This window comes from Pyrgilauda ruficollis, unplaced genomic scaffold (assembly GCF_017590135.1).
Source record: "Pyrgilauda ruficollis isolate IOZ18807 unplaced genomic scaffold, ASM1759013v1 scaffold135, whole genome shotgun sequence".
Taxonomy (NCBI): Eukaryota; Metazoa; Chordata; class Aves; order Passeriformes; family Passeridae; genus Pyrgilauda; species Pyrgilauda ruficollis.
This window is the reverse complement of record NW_024511988.1, coordinates 799,085-826,209: the sequence shown is the minus strand read 5'-3', so window position 1 is coordinate 826,209 and position 27,125 is coordinate 799,085. Positions and strand designations below refer to the sequence as shown.

At 44.1% G+C, this 27,125-nt stretch overlaps 1 protein-coding gene across 1 annotated transcript; it reads right to left on the bottom strand.

Moving 5' to 3' along the window:
- Window positions 1-719: 719 nt before the first annotated feature.
- On the bottom strand, window positions 720-18,182 carry DHRS7 (dehydrogenase/reductase 7). The gene is made up of 7 exons (XM_041459409.1): window positions 17,986-18,182; window positions 13,187-13,339; window positions 7,534-7,640; window positions 6,986-7,225; window positions 3,264-3,386; window positions 1,674-1,889; window positions 720-930 (listed from the first exon to the last, which is right to left on the bottom strand). The coding sequence occupies exons 1-7, from the start codon at window positions 18,119-18,121 to the stop codon at window positions 895-897; spliced, it is 1,011 nt and encodes a 336-aa protein (XP_041315343.1). The 5' UTR covers window positions 18,122-18,182; the 3' UTR covers window positions 720-894.
- Window positions 18,183-27,125: the final 8,943 nt, after the last annotated feature.

The window sequence follows — 27,125 nt, the reverse complement described above, 5'->3', positions numbered from 1 at the left end:
CCTTAAACCTGCCTGCATCCTGCTTTTGGCAGAAACAGGAGATAAAGCTGCTTGTTCTGTCTCACAGATCTGTGCAGCTGAGTGCCCCTGTTCAGCTGGTGTGCTTGTGTGTTCTTGAACCATGGCCTATTTGGTTTGGAGCATTTCTTTGAGTTATCTGGAATTCAGGAATTGGAGCACCTTCAGCCCTGGCCTTGCCTGTGCTCACAGGCTGCTGTTGGGATTACTGACGGCATCCTGCTCTCAGCAATGGGACTGAGCTTGGGGCCCAGTGTGACCCCTGAAGTGCTCTGTCTTCTAACCAGGTGTGTGCAGAGCTTTGTTTAACTCTTCCCAACACCTCCTTGCTTTAGACTGTGATGCTGATCACACACAGGGCAGTGTAAGGGCAGCAGAGCTGAGAAAGGGGCCAGAGGGTAAGTCCTGATGTTGTGTCAGAAATGAAAGGATTTAGCCCTGAACACACATTTTGCACAAGGAACACATCCCAAGCACAGACCAGACACCCTTACCCTCTATACCACACCCTTCTTCTTGTGGGCTTTTGTTAATCAACATGAATTAAGAATGAAAGTGAGGGAAACAGGATCCTGGGGTCTGTCATTTTAGGCTGCTCACCAGGTATTTGCCCATGTCAGAGCAGCAGCCCAGCCTCTTGTGTGTTTCAGTCCTTGTAAGCTTAAAACTTCAGCCTGTGGGAGTTTGACATGAAACAGGTGTGTTTAGAAAGAGATTTTTATTTAGTCAAGTATGTCATCAGCTCAGTAGATCTGTCGAGTTACAGGATGACAGAGACATAACAAAACCAAAAAAAGCTGTTGTTTGCAGTCATGCAATATGAAAAAGTTTCTCAGCCTTAACACAAGTACAGCAGGATTTCTTACACGCTTGTCCTTACTTCCTCTTCCTTGAGTAAGAGGCATCAGCATCCTGGAGGGAGAGGACATTAAATCAGTATTTCCCCACCCTGTGTTAAAAACAACACTGTGAGTGCAAGACTTCCTTTGAAACACCTTGTGACCATGGGCAGTTACAGTGTGAAAGCACGAAGTGTCACAGATGTATTTTATGAAAATCCTTTCGATAGGATTTTCTCCTGAGAAGCTGAGGGGCCTCAGGAAAGAAATGTAAACAACAACTATCTGCTGCTGTGGAATGCAACAGGTGCATCTGTGACTGGTCCATGTGGATTGTTTCTACTTAATAAGCAATCAAAGATCCAGCTGTGCTGGACTCTCTGAGAGTTCATGAGCTTTTGTAATCATTTCTTACCTTTCCTTTCCACCCTTCTGATGGATCCTTTCTCTCTATTCTTTTTAGTATAGTTTTAATATAGCATTTTAATATAATATCATAATGTAATAAATCAGCCTTCTGAAACATGGAGTCAAGATTGTTATCTCTTCCCTCGTCCTGGGAACCTCGAACACAACCATACACAAAGTTTTAAGCTGCATGTGCCACCCTTACTTTTGTACTTCCTGTTCTTGCAGTACTTGGAGATGGGAGGGGTTTTTGTACCAAAAGAATAAATAGCATCTCCCAGGGCAGGAGCAGGGCTCTAAGTGTGACTGAGGAGCAATGCAATCCCAACAAACATTCCCACAGCAGAAGGGAACAGCAGCAGTGTGCAACGAACAAGCAGGGGAGAGAGGGGCACTCTGCACACTCACAATTCCACTCTTGAAGTTCTGTATCCTCTTCTTGCCCATCCTGTTCATGAGCCACCAGGCCCAGGTGGGCGCGTACTGCCACAGGTAGCACACGGCCAGGTAGGGGTGGTCGCTGATCCAGGCCTCCTTCACGTCGTTGGCCACGCTCACCAGGGTGAGCCGGGCACAGCGATCCGTGGGCATCTTGTGGGACTGGTCCCCGCTGTTCTCGAGGGACTGGGGGGGACAGAGCAGGGAGGGGTTAGAACTGCAGCCCTGGGAGTGACAGAGGAAAAGGGCCACGCTCCGTGCCACACATTCCTCCCAGTTTCCCCACAAGGACTCACCCAGAGACTGGGGTAGGGGAACCCATCCCTCACTATCCTCTGTTTTCCATGTGAGAACACTTTCCACCTTCCTTTAGCTCAAATTTTAACCCTTTTGATTAATGCCTCTATTGATGAATTAAAGGTTAAAAAAATCAAATGGGTCTCGAAGCTCTGTCCTGCTTCAGCAGGGCTTCCACTTGATGGGGACTGCTGAACAACTTCCTCCATCTGCAGCTCTGAGGAATGGGAACTCCTCAATTCCCAGCTGTGCCTGCCCCATTCTACACTACAAGTTACTCAAGTAGCCAGGTTAGGCCACATTCCCCATAAACTTAAATATTCCTGCCAGTTCTCTCCATCTCAGCCAAGTGGAGCAGGGACATCAGCCTGTCTTGTCACTGTTCACTCATTTAGTGAACACAAACCACAGCCCTGCGAACTTGTGCACACTTCGCTCCAGCAATAACAGGCCACTCTAGCAATCTGTCCTTCTGTTTCATGGGGCAAAAGCAGTCCTGGTCTAGATTTGCTCCTCCTCCCTGGTCTTCTGCCACACTGAAATCTGAGGAATGTGTTTTGCAACTTTCACCATTGTTCAAAAAGTACATTTTTTCTTTCACACAAGTCAGAAGTTTTGCAACACAAAAATCGTTCCAGAACTCGATTCAACAATGGGAGATCACCTCCCCCTCACTGGTGGGTCATCCTGAGCTTCAAATCGATTGAATTTAGGGCAGATTACAGTTTGATGCATCACAGTAGCAATTTTTGCCAGCTGCTTTGTCAGACAGCCTTTACTAAAAGCCATTGTGCAGTTGGAAGGTTTTGCTTTTCCTCCTGGAACAATCCCTAACAGGAAAGGAATGCGCAGCTCGTGTCAGCTGAGCCGGGGCTGTGCCAGCAGCAGCGTCACCCACCAGGGCACAGCGTGACCAGGGCAAACAAAACCCTACCTGTGCAGCAAGGACAGCACTCCCCAGGCACAGCTGTGTCCAGAAAATCCTGGCTTTTCCCCCCAAAACTGCAGCACGGGGGCTGTACAGCACATTTTACTAGACTTGGGTTGTTTGTGTTGCAAGAAAGAAGGAATAGCAATTACCAAACTCAATCTTCAGTTGATACCACCAAGAGTATACAGTATACACAGTTCTGCACCACTCAAAGCATTTCTTGGTAAGAAGATGAGGTTAGAGTTTGCAGGGAGGACAAAACCAGACAAAAGCGCCCCACAAAATGATCACTGGCAGAAGTTGGGTTTGTCACAGCAGAACTGAGTGCTTACCTTTGCAAGATTCTCAGTAAAGACATTTTGGATGATCTGGGACTGCACAGGCCCTGGGCAGATTTGGATAATGCTTATCTCAGGGTAGTCAGTCAGCTCAGTCCGCAGAGAATTAAAGAATCCCTAGAAGACAAAAATATAATGAAATCTTCCTTCCCCATGTTTTCTGCAAGGTTTAGCTGATGACATCTTTTCATACAAATTTATACTGTAAAGATAACAAGATTCCACTACAAGCAATTCCTTCTATTTTCTTTCACTTTTCACACTCAATGGCTAATTTAGCATTTTATCAGCACTTACAGACATTGATACATAAACCAGTGAGGAATCCATCCTCATCTGACCAAATACCCAGTAATTTCTCTAAACTACAGCCAGATTCTGCTGTCCCTGTACTGAGGACAAGCCTTACTGCCTGGCAGGGGAAATGCCACCAATCCTAAGTATTGCAATATCATGGAAATTACCTTTTGCAGGTCAATTGCTGTTTGGGGTGACAAAAAAGAGTTTATACAGTTTCTATGAAGTAAGTGTCACTAGTTTATGTAAGAAAAGGTGGAAAATTTTCAGCATGGCAAAGTCAAAAATGCACGCTGACACTTCAAGGGGGTTAATTTGATGCACCACATTTGCTACAGAGTTTGAAATTGGCAGCAACATAGATACAAATCTCATTTCAGTTCAGGAATATGCTACCAATGTATCCAAGTTAAACCAAAATTACAAAAATTGCGAGTACTTCTTTACTTTAAGCTGAGAGGTTACAAGGTTTTCTGAATCTCTGTAGTAATTCACATTTAGACAGCAACTATTATGGGAAACATGGCCAGTTCAGAAGGGTGCATTCCTCGGAAGCTGCTGGTCAAACACTCTGGTGTTAGCCAACACCCCATCACGTCTTATCTTTGACCTGGCTACCAGCACTCCCCTGTATCTATTCCAACACGTAATTTTGTGTCACAACAGAGACACAGAGTGAGCACAGGCTGATAAACTTCTCCCACTGTAGTAAAATTTTATCACTCCACTCTCATCCAGCTTGGGAGGAGGGCTGGCAGCCCCAGAGCTCTTCCCTGAGCTGCAACACAGGCTAAAACCAGTCAGATATGAGCCTGTGGTGACACAGAAGCAGCAGCTGGGAGAAGCCACCAAAGCTCAGCAGGGAGCAGCACACTCTGACCAAGAACAGGGCTCCAGTTTCCCAGTTACTGGTGGCTAATTCCAATTTATGGATTCCATACAGGCTTTGCAGTTCAGTTCCCTAAAAACACTGAGGAGGAATTAAAAGTTGTGAGTACCCACAAACCCCAGATTTGGGGCTGGATCTGCACAGCATGTCAGCAAAGCCTGGAGAGGATTAAATTTAATGCTGGAAACTCGTGTGCCCAGAAATCTGCCCCTGGACAGATGGGAATCTGCTCCTGGACACCCAGCAATTTTGGTTTAAAAAGCCAAGGCCTCCCCTGTCTCCCCGCCCTCGTGTGCACAAGCAGGGCTGTGTTTTATCCAGCACTCCAGGAAAATCCTACATCCCAACCTGCACTTTCCTCATCCCCTTCCTTCCCTCAGGGACCCTGAGCCTACTTCTTTCAGAAAAGCCCCAAACCCCCGGGTTGTGCAGGGCTGTCACAAAGGTGGTGACTCAGTCCAGCTGAGGATAAAATCACACCTAAAAAAAAAAAAAAAAAAAAACCAACAAAAAAAAACAAAAACAAAAAAAAACCAAAAAAAACCCAAGAAAAAACCAACAACAAAACCAAACAAAACCAAGTAAAAGGAAGAACTTTTTCAAAAAGAGGTGTAATTAAGTTTGCAGCATTAAGTATGTCAGTTGTGATAGACTCCAAGGCATGAATTAAAAAAAATACCAAAACAAGGCAAAAACCACAACAGAAAAATCCATGTCAGATGGGCTCACATATTTAATAACTGGTGGCCAAAACACCACCTTCAAGAAGATCTTAGAATACAGGACAGGTGGATACATGCTGGGAAACATGAACAGGAAAAGCACCACTTTTTGCTTTGGCTTATTTTTCCCCTCCCCTCTTCCAGTCTCTATTTCTTTTTGGTCACCATCAGAAATGGACTACAAGGCTAAGGAGGGCTGCCATTCCTACAGAATTCCTTTATCTGAACTGCCCTGGTGGAGTTGGTTCTTTGAAAAAAGTTTTTTCTTGTTTTTGGGGGCTTCATGCCCTCATGAAGCTGTAACTCCAGACTGATCAAAGACTCTCAAGGCAGAGTATTTCCAAAACCAATATTGCAAGTCCTGTTTCAACACCTGCAATTAGTCTTCCTAGACTTACTGTGGAAGAAATAAGGAAGGAGGTTTGGAGTCTGGCCTGGTTATTGAGCAGAGGTAGAAGCTAATAAAGATAGAAACAGTTCAGTCAGCTAATTTTAATTCATTTTACTAAACTGTCTCTTTAAAGCTTTGTCTGTGCTCTCAATCTTAACATGAGATTGAGAGTTCTGAGTATTTTTAAAGCAACACGTGAATTCCTTGTGCTCTTCAATTAATTAGCCAAGCTTAGCCCAGCTGCACCACACCCAAAGATAATTCAACCGAAAGAACATTGAATAAATAAAGGAGCATGAAGGCAAGTCAGGCTTCTGCTCATTGCATTCTTCTAATTTTAATCTACCAGGCTTAATCCAAAAGCTGGCCTGTAATGGGCAGTTCTGATGAAGAGCAGCAGATCTCTCCCCAAAACTAACTGAAATTTTTTTTAGCAAAGATCTGCCACCATATTCTACATTTTATATTTTCAAGAAGCTTTGCAGTGTCAGCCACTTGTTACATTTTTGTTGTTGCTGGTCAAATTGTCAAAAAGATGTTGATCCCTTGGCTTAAGCAGTTGTTTGTTCTGTTCACGTGCTGAAATGCAGCAGGGAGTAAGAAGATGCCAGTTTTTAAACCACCACTGAGCACAGCCGAAGTTTGTTTTACTGAGATCAAAATGTACTTTAACAGGAGGCCAAACAGTGGTGAAAGACAAATATGCCCAAACAAATTTACTAGTTAAACAAGGGATTCCTCAATGATACAGGCAGGAACTTTTCTGAACTCCTCTTTTATGTTTTTCTACTCAAGTGACACTGCTTTCAAAAACTTTTTCCAGGCAATGTTGAGTGCTAAGTGTTAGGCAGAAGATAATTTCCTATGGCACTGTGAGCTGCAGGTTCTTCACACCACAGAAAGACCCAGAACTCTTGGGAAGAGTGGTTCAGCTGCTCCCAGATGGATCAGGAGTTCTCATTTCTCTGAGCAGTCTGCCTTACCACTCACTGTTCTCACTTCACTGTCCTAAAGATCTCCTCAGGTCGTAAAACTCTCACCAGTGACTCTTTCTCCTTAAATTAACTGAGAACTTTAGGGCTCTGTATGGAACAGAATAATGCTCTCATAGAGGTATTCCCTCATCTGAAGGCCAGAGGCTGAGGTTTTGTGTTTCACACTGGAATTTAACCATGTAATGGTTAGAACCAACTAAGCTGGCACTTGCATTCCAGTCAGGGAAAAAAATCCATGGTGGGAGCTATTTCACATTTCAGAGCAAATTAATTCTAAAAGACTTCCAATACCTGAGCATGTTGCATACGCTGTGTGAAATTTCAGGTGAGACTTGTGTTTTCTGCACAGAACAAATCCCTCTGCTGCAGCACTGGCACTGCTGCTCTTAATTAACTTAATTAACTTCCAGCCCGTAACTCACCTGCAGAGCGTGCTTGCTGGCACAGTAGCCGGTGGCAAGAGGAGCTCCCATGATGCCCATCACACTGCTCACAGTGACAATCTTCCCTTTCTTCCTCTGGATCATGTGGTTCAGGACATACTTTGTCAGGGAGATGGTGCCCAGGTAGTTGAGCTCAATGATGGCATTGTAGACATCCAGGTTGGTGTCCACAAACAGGGAGCGCTGTGAGCGCCCACCATTGTTGACCAGAACGTCAATCTCCAGAGAGATAAGAAGATAAATCAATATAAACACAATTTCCTTTAATATTTGTGCTTCCTCAGGCAATTCAGTGAGTGTTTAGTCCCTGGGAAGGACCAGTGATTATTTGTTTGTTGATGAAAACCAGAAGCAAGCAACAGAAGGGATAAAAATGCAAGTACTTCTTGGCAAGTTTAATACTGAAGCTGAAGGAAGGTGTAGACACTTCTGAACTTATCATGCAGTAAAACAGAAGCGAAATATGAGCACAAATGCAGGTCTAGGAGACAAAGAAATAACAGTTTAACCCCAGAAGCACATCTTACCTTGCCAAAGTGCTTGAGCACACTGTTGGTTGCAGCTTCATGAGAGGATCTGTCAGTCAGGTCGAGACGCAGAACGAGGATATCATTTTCACTCAGGCTGCTAATCTCTAAAGAACAACCACAAGGGAATAGGAGCTGATAAGATTCCCAAAGTCAGAACTGTGGGAAACATAACATGCTTTTAAACTCCACATTTTCACAAAGAAGACATCAAGAAACCATAACATCAGGTTGGAAATAAAATGCTTGCTTTGTTTTCATTTTGACCCCCCACACAGAATCTATTTTTAATCTGTTCCTACCAAGTGTTTTTCTCACTGTGTTTTTGCATGTGAAAAGCCTGACTTTAATAAACAGGCTTTGTAGCACAATACAGAAGTTTCACTTCTCCAAACAAATTCCAATAGTTAGGAGTAAAATCCAGCTGAAACTTTTCACTGAGGGATTCAGAAGCACATTGGGAGCCCTGACACTTTGCTTGGATGTCAACAGATCAAGCATGTTTATTCCTGACAACAGGACTTGCACAATTCACACCCAACACACAACATACATACCTGAGCAGCTATGAGGCAAAGTCTATAGAAACTGAATTATTGGGAGTTTTTTGGGAGGAGGTAAATGACTTTTGTTTAACTGACAGCTTTTGTTTCAGTGCATATCCATGCCCTGAAATAAAAGTCAGCTGCCATCAAGTTCCAGCTTTTTTGTCACGTTTTCCCCCCACTGTCTCTTCAGAGCAACTGACCTTTTCCATAGAAGGCATTTCTTGAGCAGTGATTTGTTACCCTGGGGTTTTGGGGCAGATGACTCACAAAAATAAAATCTTCATCATTTCAAGCTTCTTTTTAAACTACATCTAACAAGAATTTTTACATGATTTCTATTGGTTTGTTAGTGCTAATTTTTTTTTTCCTAAATCAGTTCTTAACCCACATGTGTTTGCTGCCCTCTCTAGAGAGCCTCAGGCTTTGACTTTTTAATTGCCACTTAGTGTAGAGTAAGTTTGAACTTTGTCTTAACAGTGATATAGAAATAAAGAGGTTAATTAAACCCATGAGTTGCCTCTGTTCAAAGGTCATTAGTATTTAAGCCACCGGTTAAATAAATAAATAATAAACCCAACTGTCTGGTTTAATGCTAGCAGTGTTTCCATTTATTGCTCCCTCCACGTGCATTTTCTCCTCCATTTCTTCCAGAAATACAGCAGTAAAATGTAGTTTAAGCTGCCCTCTCAGGGGCACACCTCTGCCTGGTGCTGCCTGCAGCAGATTTGCACGGCTGGTACCTTTTGGGGTGCTGGTACCTGCTGGGGTGTGGATATTTCTGCCATGGCTTAACAAGACCACAGGGCCAGCCCAGCCATGAAATCTACACAGGGGAGAAAGGGAAGAGCAGAGCAAGAGACACAGGCTGCTGGTAAGGAAGGAAGGGCTCTTTTATAAGATATTGGAAATGTCTGACATCAGGAAACTTTAAACCAGAAACTTTGTACAGGATTTCCACATTCAAACTGTGCCTCTCAGCAGCTTCCTTGTTTCCTTTCCAGGGTGAGGGGTCCTTACTTCAGGTACCCCTCAGAGACAGCTTTTCCAAAAACCAAGCATTCCTGCTACCCTTTTCTGAACTCCTTTTCCCATTCACTGTCCCATTATTTTTCTGGCTGATGACCAGCACTGTGCCTGGTGTAGAAGGCACATATAGGTCCCAATTTATGCACTGCCAGAATGGTGTTCCTCACTGCTTTTACCAGCAAACCCTAATATTCCACTGTCCCTTTTGTCTGCTACCAAAGTGAGGTTTTAAAGGAACAATTACGATATCCAGAAAAAGCTGAAACTTGGGTACAAGTGGGAGACCTTAGTTGAAAGTTCATTGCTTGGGTTTCAGATTAACAGCTCTTTTCAATACATGTTAATCTCAGGTGGCAGTTTCTCATTAGATGATAAACATTATAGGTCAGAGTAGTATTTTCCAGTTCTTCTGCATTTTCTCTTCTGTCTTTTCTTTCTCCCTGTATAAATGGCCTTTGACAGAGGTTGGGCTTTCAGCAGAGGCTGATCAACGTGACCTCCTGGGATCCATTTCAACCTCAATTACCGTGTAAATCTTGAACTTGGAGATTGCCAGTCACTCACTTGGCCTATCCATAATTAAATCATATTTAATGATTTTGCCAAACCGAGAAACATCCCCCCCCCTGCCCCCTCCTTTATTTTTTTCTTATTAGGGTTTTTGAGAGAAAACAGCCTCCAACATTTCTGAGAAAAGAAAGAGAAAGAGTGGTTGGGGGAAACAGAGAAGCCTCTTGCAGCAGGTGAGTGAGTTGTACAAGTCGTTTTCTCTCCCTCCTGCCCAAGTGCAGCAAAGGGTTGAGTAGGCACATGCATGACTCAACAGGGATTACCTCTCTCTCTCTCTCTCTCCCCCCTCAGCTTTTAAGCAGTGTAGAATGCACAGACCTGTACCACAGGCTGGTGTCACTAAACTTTGAACAAGATATATGTGCTTGTTTCTGACACAGCTCAGTTGCTGCAGTGTTCAACCTCTTCAGCAGGCGTGTTGCAGCACATGAGCTCCAATTATGCCCCATAAATCAGCCAAATTCACACTGATGTTGCACATTGCTGCTCAGGCTTCATCCACCCCGTGCTACTCAAACCCTACAGGACAGTCTTGGACTCAGCTGCCAAGAGGAACCATGCAGGTGGAAGCAGGCACAGGCTGCCCAGGAAGCACGTGGACAAGCATGCAGAGATGGAATCAGGAAGATCAACACCCAGGTGGAGCTGAAACTGAAATTTCCACTGGAGTTGAGGAACGTGAAAGGCAGCAAAGGCTTCTCAGCTCCAACAGCAACAAAAGGGAAGCCAAAGACAGGGTGAGCTCACTGCTGGACAGGGATGGTGAGGAGGAAATGCCGAAATGCACAGAAAAACCTGAGGTACTCAATGCCTTCTTTGCCCCAGTCTTCTCTGGCAAGATCTCCTCTCAGGTCTCCCACACTCCTGAGGCTACACTCTGGGGAAAGAAACACTGCCAGAGTCAGACAAATTAGGGACAAACAAGCAGGGCAAAATATGCATCCGTGTTGTACAAGAGCTGACCAATGGCACTCCTTTTTGGAATTTTATTCTAAGTGGAGTAGCTTCCCAGGGACAGCAAGAAAACAAATGTCACAAAGCCTAACCTCAGCCCTTGAGAAAATTATGTGTCAATTCCTCCTGAAAGCAATTTCCAAGTAAATGGAGGACAAGAAGGTGTGTGGGAAAAGCCACCATGGATTTAGCATGGCCTGACCAATTCAATTGCTTTTTATGATCAGCTGTGGCATCCCTCCATGATCAGTATGTTTGAATATCTTCATTAATGACCCAGATGATGGGAAAAAAACTACAGATTTCCATAAAATTTTGATTTAGCATCAAGTTCAGAGGAGCAGTCTTGCTGCAGGGCTGGACTGCCACGCAGAGGCACCTTAACAAGTTCTAAGAATAATCTGACAAACCTCATTAAGCTCAATAAATTAAAATGCAGATTTTCACACCTGGGACAGGACAGTGCTCTGTAATACTGCAGGCCAACATCTAGAGGGTCAGATCTCCAAAGAGGAGATGTCCTGATGGAAGGACAGCAGCAAGCTGAGTGCAAGCCAGCAGCTCTGGCAGTGACAAATGCTAATGGGCTGCACTAACAAAAGCTCACTGAGGAAAAGTGATTTTTAAGAGCTTCTACACAGCATTCTAAGACTGCACCTAGAGCACTGTGTCTAATTTTGGACCCCTAGTTCAAAACAAACACTGATAAACTGGAGACAGTGGAGCATATGGCCACTAAGTTTGTTAAGGGGCTAGCACACATAACAGTCAAGGAAAGGGGTGGAAGCTGGATTTACACAGCCTTGAGAAGGAAAGGATAAGAGTGGATGTGGGTCCAATTACTACCTTGCACTACTTAGAAGCTGGCTGTAGAAAACATGAACCAGTTTAGGTTGGAAGGGACCTTAAATGTCACCTCATTCTAAACCCCTGCCATGGAGAGGGACCCCTTCCACTAGAGCAGGCTACTCATCCATCCTGGCCTTGGATGCTTCCAGGGATGGGACAGCCACAGCTTCTCTGGGTAACCTGTCCCAGGACCTCACCAGCCTCAAAAGCAAGAATTTCGTCCAAATATCTAATCCAAATCTGGTTTCTGTCAGTTTAAAGCCACTCCCCCTTGTCCTGTCACTTCCTGCCCTGGTTATGTTTCTGTGTTACTGAAGAGTTTCCCATACTCCTACTAATCAGACCTTCAGTTAAAGCAAAGTTCATTAGCAAACATTTGCAAAGCACAGGGCTGCATAAGACTTCCAAGGATGTGTATGGCCCAGCTCAGACATTCACAGGGACACTGAACGTTGGCAGAGGCAGAAATCCTCTCAGCTAAATCAATGCTCTTGGTTCACATTCCTTGAAATAATATTTCTGAATATTCCTTAGCACACCCCATGAGTGTTTCCTGAAAGTGCCTGTCCAGGATTGCAGCTGCTGCCAGCCTGTCTGGTGTCATCAGTTTTGCAATCACAACAAACAGCCACGGACGCAAATGGTGTCGCAGACTGGTGCTGACCATTGCATCACACAGCACTGGGATTTTGTCACAATTGCCACTTCACCACACTGTCATCACGTGTCCCCTGCCTCTTTTTAAATATCAAACTCTTTAGGTGACTGCTCTCTGGAGCCCTCAGAAAATAAAACCAGGATAAAAGGAGTTGTGCATTTTTGAAAGTTCCTTGAAAGCTTTTCTGAGTAGGCTGCTGCAACTTTCAGCTTTCTAGACATGTCTAGGTGGTAATCCAAGAAAAACATCTGATTATTCTCTAGCACACATTCCAAGAAGACTGTGGACATTCTGTCAACATTACTAAGACTGAACTCTTGGTGTGACAACACATTCCACATAAAATACTCCATCCTGAGCTATAGAGGATAAATAGTCTGAAAAAATGCATAATGTTAATCATGTTCAAACCCTCTGTCTATCAGTGTGAATTAACTGCCTATTCCTCTTGCTGCCAAGCCAGAAAACAGGAGGGAAAAAGAGAAACAGGAGGAATGAAGCCAGACCACTGAGTCATCAGGCTAAAAGCTAACTGGAAGATAACTGGAATAGGTAAAAATTTTGCTCCACATTTTTTCCTCTTGATTACAGGAGATCCTCCTTCCACATTCTTAGAACAACTTTTTCTGAATATTTTTATTAGTCCATTTTGTGAAGAGCAAAGTTTTCTCTCTGCCTGTAACATGCACAAATCTGAAGAAAGAATATTTCTTAGCTGCAAGCAGCTAGGTGGTTTGGGTCTTTACAGGATGATACCCCTGGGATTGTTTCCTCCATTCCCCACAGTATTTATTCCATTTCTTAATCTAGTATCTTACAAAAGCACTTGCAATTGATAATGAGATTTTTAGGTAACAGTGGCTTATGCAGGAAGTTGAAATGCATGTCTATACAAAGGCTCCTCACTCACAAAAAGAAGATACCAGCTCTGTATAAAGTTGACTTTCCTCATTAAATTTATTCTGGTGATATGTGGGTTAGTGTTCCTGTGGCAATTCCAGCCCAGCCAGGGTGGAACTGCTCGCATGGAGTGCTAGGTTGTACTTACGAAGGCATTTCTTTTTCACTCTCTGCAGCTCATCCTCCCTTCTGGCAGAGATGGCAAGCAAGGCTCCCAGCTTTGCCAGCTGGTAAGCCAATTCTTCTCCGATGCCACTTGAGGCTCCTGTCACCCAGACAACCTTGCCACGCAGTTCATGTTCTGTCAAAAGAGTCAAGACAGCAGTTCACACATTGCCAATGCTAGGATAAGCATCTAACTCACTGCAGGGGGGTAATCTGGTGCTGGTTTTAAGAAATATGCTCTTTTTGGGGGGGTATTACAAAATCCTGACTTTATTTTTTAGTCACATGCAGTTGTGAAATTGTTCATAGCTGTTCTGTTGCCATTTGAACTTTATTCCAAGGCTAATCTGGATAAACACGGGTTATTTACCTGAGGGAAGGAATCTGATTGCATTTCTGCAGGCCATCCACACATAACAATTCCACTAACCTCATCAAAAACATTTTCAGAGGAAAAGGGGGAAGAGAATTCTTGGAATTGACAGGAAACAGTTACTGTATTGCAAATACGAACAAAAGCCTAAGCAAGTCTTTCCAAATAATGTTTCATCCCAAAAAATGTTCCAGAGTAATTGCTGACTGAGTAAAATTCCCTGAACAGAAAGACAGCTAATCACAAAATCCCAAATGGGTTTTCATCCACTTTGTTTAGCATCTGATGCAGGTTAGCTCCTGCACTGGCCAGGGCACAGTACACAGAGTTCCCAAGGTGTAAATTCACATGTGGATTCCCCAGCTCCTGCCCTGACATGCTTTTTTAACCTGTAGTAAAATTAAGAGCATCTTGCTCTGTTTACAGCTCTGCTGATAACGCCTGCTCCCACTTGTCTACAATCATTCCCACTCCATGGTACACCTGGCCACTGGGAAAAGCCCATATCCAAAATCATCCAATACCACAGGTGGCTGAAAAATCACTCAACTAATTCCAGAACATGACTTAGGGCTGAAAGGTCACAAATATCAGAGCACTTTCCAGAAGCAGCCGTTGCCTGACATGTGTCTGTGTTCCTCAAGGTCAGCCATGGTGAGTATCAGTCTTGGGGAAAATCTGACTCACTCAGAGCACTGCTGACAGCAGCTCTTCCCTCTCTTTCTCAAGTTTGTGCATTCCAACATCTAGCCAACCAAGAAAGATTTCACAGCATAATTCAAACATCAGAGCCAAATGCAGTTCCTGAGACCTAAAGCCAGTTCCACTCTGAAAAGGCTCAGAGTAGCTTTTTTGAGCTCACTGCAATTTAACCACTAATTTAATTTATTAAAAAATACTCCTTTTCCACTGTGGCTGAGACTGCTTTTACTTCCTGCTCTCTCCAGTAATCAGTTCCTGGTTCTCTCTACACCACAATGGGTTTCAAATTTCTATTTTTGGAGTCTTAATGACACAAACCCCACAAAGAGACCAGCATCAAAACCCTTCACCCTTCAGACAAAAGCAGTGAGCACTCAAGACCGGCTGTCAGAGCCCAGCCTGACTTTGTGGGGCTGGCAGTATTATTTGTCTTTTCTTAAGCTGACTGCATTTCAGCCCCAAAAAATTCCCTCCTAAACCCAGGCTTTTGTGGCTTGGGGCCGTTTGGAGTTTCTTGTGTCTAAAAACACTAACAACAGCAACAGGAGTCATTTCCCAAAGTATTCTAGGTGATGAACTAGGGAGGTGGAAAGAGATTCTGTTGAAGTTGTAGAAATATGCAGTGTCCATCATTAGAACAAATGGCTGCTGTCTGTAAAGCTTATTCACACCCTTTCCCTACAGTTTTATTCCAACATATTCCCAATTTATTGAATTAAACACAGTAAATATGGGAGTTTTCCTCCCCTACAACATTTTTTTCCCTGCAGAAAACCCAGGCAGACAAACACCACACGAACAAAACAACACATGGACTTAATTTCAGCCCTGCTTACCACACTCATTCCTCTTGCTACTGAAAACAAATCCGCTTCCTCCTCCTACCACTTAGTTTCCCTGTTCCCAACCTGTCTTGGGCAGCTTCTCTGCAGTTATTGAGGATCTTGTTCTGTGAACAGAATAATTAACTGAGATAAGGAGAGTTTTCCCACCCATTCCCCAGAGCTGATTGTTTCCAAGCACTGAGCTGCTGAGAGCTAACACAATGGGAAACCTCAAATGCTGGTGCAGAACAAGCACCAAACCATCAACTTTGCTCCAGAATAAATGTCCTGTTGTTGCTGGAAATAAGCTTAAAAATTAACCATGCCAAATTAAAAAATAAAAGTAGATTATGCCATTACTAACTATTAACTACTGTGCTACAATGCATAACAAATGAAAGGCTGAACTGACTAGCACTGCAAGTAACCCAAAAAGTTGGTTTGTAGCTCTGCTTAGAGTTTTTTCCAACATTTCATAGCTCTTATAGCAAATGTTGCCATGTAATTTCTTTCAGGAAAATGATGAGAAGTGGGGAAGTTTAAAACAGAACATCTACTCCAGAGCCCTAAAGAATCATATCATTATTCCTAAATTTAAGAGGAGGGTTTTCATACATGGAAGGTTCCCCCTTAGCTTCATAATATTAAGATGCCTGTGAAAAGCACAGGGTTTAGGGTGACTTCTATGCACTCAGAAAAACACAAAACAGAAGGAAAGGCATCCAGCACCCAAAAATCCTTCTCTCCTGACAACACACATATTCAGAGGATGGGAAGCAATCCAGCACGTGCCAATGAATAAATCCAAATTTCTCTATAGAATTGAATCACTGAATTGGAACCAAGGCAAATTTTATTAAGGCCTTTATTTGTAATTATAGTTTATAGCACAAGAAACACAGGAGATCAGTCCACTTTCTACTAAACACCTTCATCTCCAAGAACTTGAACACCCATAATAATGTTGTAGAAGTGATAACACAATATAATGACTGTAAGAGTGATAGCTCTAATAACATCTTTAATTAAAAATTAAGGGATCCACCTGTTATTTACCTAGGCACCCTACATTACATGCACAATGTAGGGAGAAGGAAAAGGAGAAGTTATTTTATGAAATCATCTTTTCTAGTGTTTGTCTCTTCTATTTTCCTACCTGGTTTGTTAAATGGTACCATTTCAGTTAAATATTTTACTTAATAACAACCACAGAGGCTGGGGGCAAAGGGGAGGTGGCCAAAATGCAGCTGACCTCTTATGTTGATGAATTTTTGCCTGATTCTTCTTGTATTACATGTTAAAACAACCCCATCATAAAATTCCAACACTGGTCTTTGCATGTGAATTTTTAGACTACTTAAAGGGTTTCCAGGCCTTCAATAATTCTGAAGGCTACACTCAAATGACATTTGTCTACCCAAGAGGGCTCCTACACCTTGATGTATATTGCACATAGAACCCTCAGGACAAAACTTCAATTCTGTTTGTATTAGTCAAGATTTATCTCACTTCCCTGCCCTGATTCTTTCCGTGCTCTCTACAAAGTCCACGTGCTAGGATTTTTTGCAGTTTTGTTACAGCAAGGGAACGTTCTGATGGAGTTGATACAAAACTTTGGGCTGAGTACCCAAACAGCTACAAGAGATGGTTCACACTGATTTAAATGCAGTATTTTTTGGAGCTTCATTACTTGTGCTAGTCCATCTAACGGAGAACAGAAAAGGATGCACGTTTGCAGGAAGCTTCTGCTGAGAGCAGGAGACAAGGACATCTCAAGTTTGTCCTCCTCTTCTCTCCAGCTGTTCCTCACACCAAACTTCACCACTATCCCCTAAGGAATCATGGTCGCAAGCTCAAACCTTCCCTCCACCACTCCTGGTCCACCTTCATTCCATGCAGTCCCTTCTCCCTGTCTCAACCCAACAGCCCATTTCAATTCCCACATGGGATGCCACTTCCACCTAAAGCACCCACAGCCAGGAGCTCACAGCAGCCATAAATCACCCCAGCAAGCTAAACACTAAGGGGGGATTTTCACAACTTTGTGCCTTTTCTGACCAAAAACTTCTATTAAGCGAACAAAACCTATGATTTCTAGGTTTTTGTTTTCTAGGTTTCTAGGTCCAGAAATAGGGAGAGTCACAGTCAGAATAGAAAGCTCAGCACGAGCAAGAGGTGGAAGTGTCTGTCTGACAGTGTTTCATTGAACTTTTGTCCCCCAGGTGACCATGGCAGCACTTTTTGGAGATGCAGGGACAGTCCCCAACAGCATCGCATGCGGGGCTGCTCCCTGGAGCAATTCAGATCACAACCCACGGAACAGGAAACCCTGCTAGCCCCAGCATTAATAATACTCATGTTTACTTCACCGTAAACACTGTCGACAGCCCTGTGAACGCAGTATCTGCCTGAAGATCGCAGAACAAACAGGCTGGAGCAGCAGCCAAACAGGCTACAAAGCCGCTGGTCCCGGCCACACGGGCCAGGCACCCTCGTCCCTTCCCGAGCCTTCCTCCCGCACTGTCCCTGCGCTCAGCTGCTCGTGGGGCCCTGCCAGCACCGGGAACCCGCCCAGAAACTGTGCAAAACAAACAGTTCTGGCCCAAAGGAGCCAGCCCTCGGCCCAGACCCGCGGGAGATCGCGGGTGCCCCGAAGCGGCTTTTTGGGAGCCGGGACGAGGGGCACCACGAGCCTTTTCCAGGTAAAGGGCAGGTAAAGGGCAGGTAAAGTACACTTTTGGGGTATGTTTATGTTTTTGGACAACCCCAGAGGACAGCTGATGCCACCAGCACCCCCGCGCCCCCCGCCACCCGCTTTACCGAGCGCGCCGCGCCCGCTCCCACCGCGGTCCCCTGCCCGGGGCTGCAGGCGGGCGGCATTACCTGGCTTCTTCCCCCACCTCTCGGCCCAGAGCAGCGTGAGGTCCCCGTCGGCCCTCAGCCAGCGCAGCAGCTGCACCAGCAGCGCCAGGAGAGCCCCTCCCGCCAGCGCCAGGCACAGCGCGCACCCCCACGCCATCGCCGCCGCGCCGCCGCCCACCCGCACGCCGGCGCCCCTTTATCGGGAGCCGCCCCCGCTGTCCGCAGCCAGCGCCGGCCTCCTCGCCGCCTCCCTCCCGCCTGCCTTCCCTTCCACCCCCGTCCCCTCCCTTCCCCGGCCGCTCGGCCCGGCCGCGCTCCCCCCGCGGCGGGAGGCGCTCCCCGCCCGGCCCCGCGGCCGCCAAGGCTGCGCGATAAGCGCGGGGTGCCTGGGGCAGAGGCCGAGCGTGCCGCCGGCGGTGAAGGTCGGTTTCTGGGAGCGCTGAGCTTTGTTTCCCCTTCTCGCCGTGCCCCCCAGGGCAGCCAGGGCTGCCCGACCTTTCCCCGCTGCAAAGAGCGCTGCCCACCGCACGTCCCGGGCAGCGGGAGCGCGGCCAGGGCTTGGCTTCGCTGTGCGGAGAGCAAACGCTGCTCCGAGAGCAAAACCAGTGCCCGTGTTCCTGCAGAACATCGTGGCTGTCCCTACGAGACACCGGTGATTCCTTTCGCCCCTGGAGCTCTCTGAGGGCTTCCAGCCCAGCTGCAGCCACCCCCAGCACCTGTGACAGGTGACATCCTTTCCCGGCCGGGTTCCTGCAGGAATGCTGCCCTTGAATGCGAGCCCAGTTCTCACATGTACCCGCTCTGGCCAATGTTTCAGACCTTGGGCTCCAAAATTCATGGTGGTGGATACCCCCAAGTACTAAAACCACCAGGGACTGCAGCATTTCTGGTCACCATGTCACTCATCTACAGTTCTTAATGACAGATTTATTAGTGCTTATGTACAGAGGTGAAAATCTCTCTTCTTACTGCTTTGATGTACCAAAGTATTTCACAAGAGGAGGTAGAGATGCAAAAAAGAGGCTGGATAGGGACTTTTTACAAGGACATAAAGTGATAGGACAAGCATCTTCTTACTGCTTTGATGTACCAAAGTATTTCACAAGAGGAGGTAGAGATGCAAAAAAGAGGCTGGATAGGGACTTTTTACAAGGACATAAGGTGATAGGACAAGCAGGAACGGCCTTAAGCTAAAGGAGGGTAGGATTTTGGATTTGGTATTAGGAAGAAATTCTTCCCTGTGAGGGTGATGAGACCCTGGCACAGGCTGCCCACAGAAGCTGTGGCTGCCCCATCCCTGGCAGTGCTCCGGGCCAGGTTGGATGGGGCTTGGAGCAACCTGGGATAGTGGAAGCTGTCCCTGCCCACGGCAGCAGGAGTGGAACCAGATGATCTGAGGTCTCTTTCAACCCAAACTGTTCTGTGATTCTATGAAAAGGGTAACCCACAGTAATTCCTGGCTCCTCACCAGATATGACACAAATGCATACAGAGCTTATGTAGCACAGGACATACATCCTGTTCCCAAAATCTCACAGGCTCAGGCCCCTGATCTGCCAGCAGATGCAGCACAGGATGGCTCTTTACCACACGCAGCTGCTCAGTCTGTTCCAGCTCCACCAGTGAGCAAAGAATTCATGAATCACCTCCTGAATTACCATAAAATTTGCATTACAGCTTTTTCAGGCAAAACACAGCCATGGTCTACCTTTGAACCTTTGGGCTCTTACTGATTTTTCAGCAAATCTGTCCAAACCCAATCCATATGACAAGGGAAAGGTGACAGAAAATAAAAATACACCATCAACATACTTAGTTTCTGTAAATAGCCCCAGTCATCAACCATGTCCAAACTAATAATTGTAAATTAAATGGTTGTGGTAGTTCAGAATAGAAGCAGGCCTCTGAAGGTTACAAAGGAAGTCACAGAACTATGAATGTTCACAGTTACACAGTTACAGGTAACAGCTATTCTTTATATTCCTCTGTTTTCTCCTGTTTTGCTGAGTTGAGAACTATTTATCTTGTGTTAATGCAATGCACAGTGTAATAGAACCTTAACATCATTAAAAATACAAATAATATAAATAAATAGCAAGTAAGTAAACTGTTTCCTGGGTGTCATTTCCTACTTGCAGGGGGTGCACACACAATTGTGAAGCTTTGTGCCACAACACACCCAAACATGCAGCATAAAGCTGGAAAAGGATGTAAACTGCAGCTGCACAGTGTGTTCCCAGTGGGGGTTTTCCCAGCTATCCCCAAAGACACAGAAATGCAGCAGCTGGGGCTGAGCACAGAAAAGATGAGTAGGAGAAACTCACAAGCATCCTGTGATGAAGTTCCAGCATCTTGTGATTGGTTAGTGGTGAGAATTTATTGTGTTAACTCCGTGCTTCAACCCTTCTTTTACCAAAAAAAAAAAAACAAACAAAAAAAAAAAAAAATTGTGAAGCTTTGTGCCACAACACACCCAAACATGCAGCATAAAGCTGGAAAAGGATGTAAACTGCAGCTGCACAGTGTATTCCCAGTGGGGGTTTTCCCAGCTATCCCCAAAGACACAGAAATGCAGCAGCTGGGGCTGAGCACAGAAAAGATGAATAGGAGAAACTCACAAGCATCCTGTGATGAAGTTCCAGCATCTTGTGATTGGTTAGTGGTGAGAATTTATTGTGTTAACTCCGTGCTTCAACCCTTCTTTTACCAAAAAAAAAAAAAAAAAAAAAAAAAAAAAAAAAAAAAAAAAAAAAAAAAAAAAAAAAAAAAAAAAAAAAACAAAACCAAAACTGAGTAAGATATATTTCTCTTGTTAAAAAAAAAAATGTTAAGTCAGGGAGCATTTTGTGCATTTGTACACCTGCACAGTCTCCATCAATTGAGATTTTATGTCCTGCCCTGAGACAGGCATGAAGTTCCTGCTTGGTGTCAACCTGAGCTTCAGAAGGAGAGCACTCGGAAAATTTAAAACATCCTTTACAAGGTAATGTCCATTCTTGCTGTTTTATAACTTATGAAATGTAAATACACTCATCTCATTAGTATGATCTTAATGATAGGTAAGTACATCTTAAGGTTATCCAGAGAAACTGTGGCTGCTCCATCCCTGGAAGTCTCCCAAGCTAGGTAGGGAGAAATCTTAAGGAATTGTTGGGAAAATTCTTAAGGAATTTTCTATTAAAGTCTATTCTATGATTTCTGAAAGGATCACATCATAATAGGGCCCTTGGACCAACATCTTAGTTACCAAGGAAGACCAAAAAAAATTTCTCCTTATAGTGCCTGAAGTTAGTTTCCACATGAGAAGCTAATTTTCACTTTCTGAAGAGGCCATCACTGCTAACAGCTTTTAAAATTCAACCAAAGTCAACCTGGACATCAGCAGCAGGAGTGACAGCTCTGCACTTTGCCCCGTGGCTGGTGCAGATGGCACTTTGGAGTTCAGCAAACACATCCTTATATCTGCACAACGTGCTTAACTCCAGCTGGGAAGTGCAAGAGCCAATGCAGAGCTGGAGTGCAAGGCCCTGAAAACAAAATCACAAGCAGTTACTGATGTGGGAGGTCACAGTCTTGCTCCACACCCTCTGTGAGCCTTGCTGAGGTTCCCCTGCTGTGTCAGTGGCAGCAGATAACAGGTCAATTAAACTCAGCACATAATATGATAACGAGCCTTATTCTCAAGAGTTACACAAATTATATTGACACACTTAGTGTAAATAAAAGCAAGATAAGCTGCCTTCTGTCTCTAAAGAAATATGGCAGAAATATAGATTTGATTGGATTGCACTTTCTACATTTTTTTTTCCTCCAGCTGTACAGTATTGAGGAGATTTGGTGTAGAACTGGGGGATGGAAGGACTGAGAGCTGTCCTGCAGAGAAAGACCTGAGGATACTGAGAGTGAAAAATTGGACATGAACCAGCAATATGATTTGCAACCCACATTTTCCACCTCTACTCTGCACTGGTGAGACTGAAGGTCTGTGTCCTGCTATAGATTTCTGGGACAAAAAGGTGTGGACCTGTTGGAAGAGGGCCATGAAAATGGTCAGTGGGCTGGGACACCTCTGCTGTGGCAAAAAAGGCAGAGGGAGTTGCAGTTGCTCACCTGGGAGAAGAGAAGGCTCCATGGAGACCTCATTGTGGCCTGTGGCCTGCTAAAATATAAAGGGACATCTAAGAAACACAAAGGTTACAAAACCTGCAGTGACAGGACAAGGGGCAACAGTTTCAAACGGAAAGAGGGCATGGTTAGATTAGATATTAAGAAGAAATTCTTCCTTGTGAGGATGATGAGGTTGCACAGAGAAGCTGTGGCTGCCCTGCTCTGGAAGTGCTCCAGGCCAGGTTGGACCAGCCTGGTCTGGTGGAAGGTGTCTCTGCCCATGGCAGGGGGTTGAAATGAGATGGTCATTCATGTCCATTCCAACCCCAGCCATTCTGTGATTCCATAAAATGAGTACATTTGCACAGATTTATGGGTGAAGTGCTTCCTCTTGGAATGTTCACAAGGTGGGCCTCACATGACTTGCTGCCAGCCCTGCTAATAATACTCTGACAGCATGGGCGTGAGTATTTTCCACAGTGCTGTGATGCAATTTCTTTGATCCACATTAGAGTGAATAAAGCTCCAGAGCAATTATCTGAGATTATTTCAGTGTCTGTGTAAAACATAGATTTGAAAAACACTCTTACTTCACTCAATTATTCATGAGAGTACAACAACATTAAAATGAACAGCAGTAAGTAGAGCACCCTCTTCTTCTATTTTCTCTTTCACCATGAACAAAATAGAATACTTTATGAGCAGAAAAGCTCTTTGCTTTGTTTAGGAAAACAAAACTTTAGGGAGAATCTGTCATAAAATGAATGCAAGTGAAGTAAGGCCATGTCTCCATCCTATCTGCTTGAGAATGTGATCTGTGCTGTATGGTTTAGTGTTTCCTGAAGAGGAGACAAACAAACATACATCCAGGAAAAGACAGTCCCATGTAAATGTAACAGAGTGCCAAAAATACTTCTTACATACATCTGTCTGATCAGACAACGGATGTGTACTTTCCCTCTATTGATTTTATTTTATACCTTGTTTAACCACAAATTACTATTTCAGAAAGTGTCATCTCTTTTGTAATGGCATTTACTGAAAACCTAAAACTGTATCCCAGGTAAGAATCATCCATTTGAGCTTTAAATGAGGCAATCATTGTGATCTGATGTTGATTCAAGGAACAACTCTGCTGGCACTAATCAATGAAATTTTTCCTCTTGCTTACAAACAGCACAAGCTCCTCTGTTTTCTGCATCCAAGTTACTTTCTTGAGTTCAAGTCTCTGAGGTTTTCAGCACTTAAGCCTCTGCATTCCTATCTCCCCTAATTGCCTCTCATTTCAGCTTTTAGCAGCATGTTGTTCCACCTTCATGTTTTTTCACACATAGCCCCTTCTGCCTGCTGCCTTTCTCAGGCAATTTAGAGACTTGAAGAAAATAACTCCCATCTTTTCTTCCTTCAAATCATTCCTTAATTTTGCTTATGTCTTGAATCCATTTCATTTCACTTTGCTTAGTGAAACTTTTGTGTGTGAGCTCCCATCAATTTAAAACTTGAAGTCTAATTCCAATTTTCATAGAATCATAGAATGGTTTGGGTTGGAAAGGACTTTAAATATCACCCAGCTCCAACCCGTCTGTCATGGGCAGGGACACCTTTCACTATCCCAGGTTTCTCCAAGCCCCATCCAGCCTGGCTTGGGAGACTTCCAGGGATGGGGCAGCCACAGCTTCTCTGGGCACCCTGTGCCAGGGCTTCACCACGCTCACAGGGAAGAATTTCTTCCTAAATTCTAATCTAACCTCAGTCAGTTTAAAGCCATTCCCCTCTATCCTGTCACTCCAGGCCCTTGCCCAAAGTTCCTCTCCAGCTCTCTTGGAGCCTCTTTAGGCACTGGAAGGTTCCCTAAGGACTCCCTGAAGCCTTTGCTTCTCCAGGCTGAACAATTAGGACGATGAAATACTGTGTCTTCTATCCATGTGTAAAACAGTAAATACAGCTGTGAGCCACTGTTTTATCATTCAATACAGCCTGTTCCCAAGCAGTAGATGGTAAACTAGAGACACTGCACTTTTTTTTTTGCCAGAGTAAGCTGCATCTGTACCAGTCAGACAAACAGGGCCAGGGTGTGGAGTTGTACGCTGGCATATGGTCATCCACATTTTCAATCTCTTTCTGAGGTTGCTGGTGTGGCTTTGCACACAAGCACTGTCCCTAGGAATGTGGGGCATGTCTGAGGGACATCAGCTACACACACAGTCCAGGCCAGTCCAGCTGATCTCAGTACTAGAAAGCTCAAAGATTGCTTTACTTGCTAGCAAAGAAGGAGCAAAGGTGGTTACACAAGTCTTTGCAGCTGTTTAGATAAGTGGAGTGTAACTGTGAGCAAATCATTCTCTCCTCCTCTCCCCTCCTCACACCTCACTGTTTGCTCCCTCAAGAAAAAAAAAAAAAAAGAAAAATAGATAGAAAAATGTCTTATAACAACAGAGCATCACAGAAAAAATACAAAATAACAATATAAAATACACAGGGGTAAGACAATACTTATGCAGACAGCCAGGACAAAAATAGGAGCATCTTCTGGCACAGAAGATGATTCCTGGGTGTTGGTCAGTGACTTTTTGTGGCATACCCTGGGCAGGATTTCCTCAGTATAAGAAGCAAGAGCCACCACTTTGTACCTGGTGTGACATTTGTGTTTGAAGCAGTAAAACCCTGCAGTGATCCCAGCCACCTGCAGCTCCACTTGGCCCTGCCCTTCTCCCCAATTTCACATCCATGACTTTTCAATTGGATTATAAACTGCTTGGCTTTGGGTTTTGTTTGCAAAGTGCTGTGTGAGCATTCACTGACACCTGCACTAACTGTATTTGTTTTAAAAAGGCACATTGCTTTTAAAGGACAACGTTTGCCTCCAGCCAAAGAATTCCTGTACATCAAGTCTCCCCTCTCTGACCCAACAGGATATTTTATTGTGACTGAAGTGATCCAGATGTGTCCTTCACATAAGGATGAACTCAAGTCAGGTCTGCCTGAGACCTGCACATTCCTCCAGACCACTCTATTTTGACTTCTTTTCCTGTTTATTGACATTAAAAGCGCTTTTACTCAGTGAAATAATAAAGAGAAATCCAGAAAAACTTCAGCCTTGTTTGCAGGAGATGAGCCATCTATATGAAGATAAGATTTGTTTATTATGAAGGGACAGTGATGGAACCCAGAGTCCTTGAGTCATATTATCCATTTCCTTTTCATAACATACTTTTTTTTAGTTTACATTAGGGGTGTGACTAAATCACCTGTGTTTATTTAAACAACAGAAATAGAGAACATATTCAGGTAAATTGAAGAAAATCCCATTTGGTGATAATAACATTTTGTTTGTGTGACATTTCTTCTACATAATTCTTTATGATCATTCAAAAGAAGCATTAGAAGAAGTCAAGATAGAAGTTGTTAATTCTGTTTTGCTTTAAAGGAACAGCCTTCTTGCTTTCTTGCTATAGAACAAACCATCTTCTCATGGTGAAGAGGCAGAGAATATCATTGCTATTTACACTCTGATTCTTAGGTCCCTGTTTTGTGTCTATCAGCTTGGGATGGTTTTTCCAAGGTCACCAAATTTAATGGAAAGGTTTGCATTCCCTTTACACATCTGGAATTTTATATATGTATATATCTCTACATGTGTGTATATATACAATATTTATTCCATTTAGATCTGCTGTGATGACTCTAGAAGGGTGGTTTTTTTTTCCATGTAGGCTCTCTCAGTGCACTAGAACTGAAAGGATTCCTCAAAGAGAACAGGGAAAACTTTCTCTCTTGCAACATTGAATATTGTGAGTGAGGGGCAGGAGGAGGAAAAGGAGTATTTACAACAGGCTGATTCTTCAGAGTTTTGCCTCACTGGCCACCTGCAATAGTCAGCAGAAAAAAAACTCCACCATGGAGTTCCCTGGGCTGGCCATGGAACATAAGTTGGGAGCCTGCTCTAAATCCTGCACTGAAAGAAGTTTTCTTCCTCCATCTCCTGACACAGAGGTAACTTAAGTAGTTTGTGGAGGGAATGTCTTTCAAAAAAAGATACTTCAAGGAATCAGTCCTTTAGTAGCTCTTAACCAATGACAGAATCATATAATTAAAATTTCTTTCCTAATTGACAATTTTTTTCCTTAATAATTAGTACTACTTTTTGGACAGCCTCTTAATAGTGCAGTTTTCCTAAGACAGCTACGGCCCCTTCCTTTTCACAGGTGTATTCTGCTTTGGTTTTAATAGAGAAGTAAAATAAAGTGGGGCTGTTTTGGGTTTTTTACACTGATATTGTTCACAACTCCAGCACAAATCTGGGACGGGGTTTGCTCTCTGGCTTAGGCCCCCTCTGCTGGTCTTCCCAAAGCAAAACACAAAATACCAGGGACTTTTCATTACCAATGAACCTTTTTAAGAGAAAATTCCAGATTTCTCTTTCTTAACCTCTTACTATCAGAGATTAAATCACAAGGAAGATCAGCTTTGGGGTTGTGAACTCAGCATAGGGGCAGTTTTTAAAATGAATTCAAGAAAATAATTGCATAATCAAGCATGTGAACCTGTGGAATTTCTCAGGCAAAAAGTCCAAAAGTGAACATGGCCTAAAAAGCTGATCCCAACCTGATCTGGCTCTTAGCAGCACCCTGTGATTGGCGTTTTAATGAAGATATTATGTAAGGAGTTCGAGAAGCACAGGCTGCTGGGGATGGGGTTTTTCTGTGGATCTCAGCTAACAAAATCCAGAGGCCGCAGTCCTGCTTAGAGAGCAATATTTGAAGGAGATAAACAGGTAAGGAGGTGGCTAAGTATTAGCACCCATTCCAGCAACACTGTAAAACTGAGATCTGATTATCTGGGGAAATCCCTGGATGTCAGAGAAGTGAATTAAAGCACAGTGCTTTCTTAACCAGATGAAGGGCAGGACACGCTGGCATTGGGAGAAGGGAAGTTTGGTGCACCTGGTATTCCAGGAGTTTCTTTCTGCTATCCAAAACTAAGAAAAAGAAGCTCCAAGACTGCTCTAACTAATACCAACACCTAAAAATGTTTCCTGCATTGCCCAGGATCAG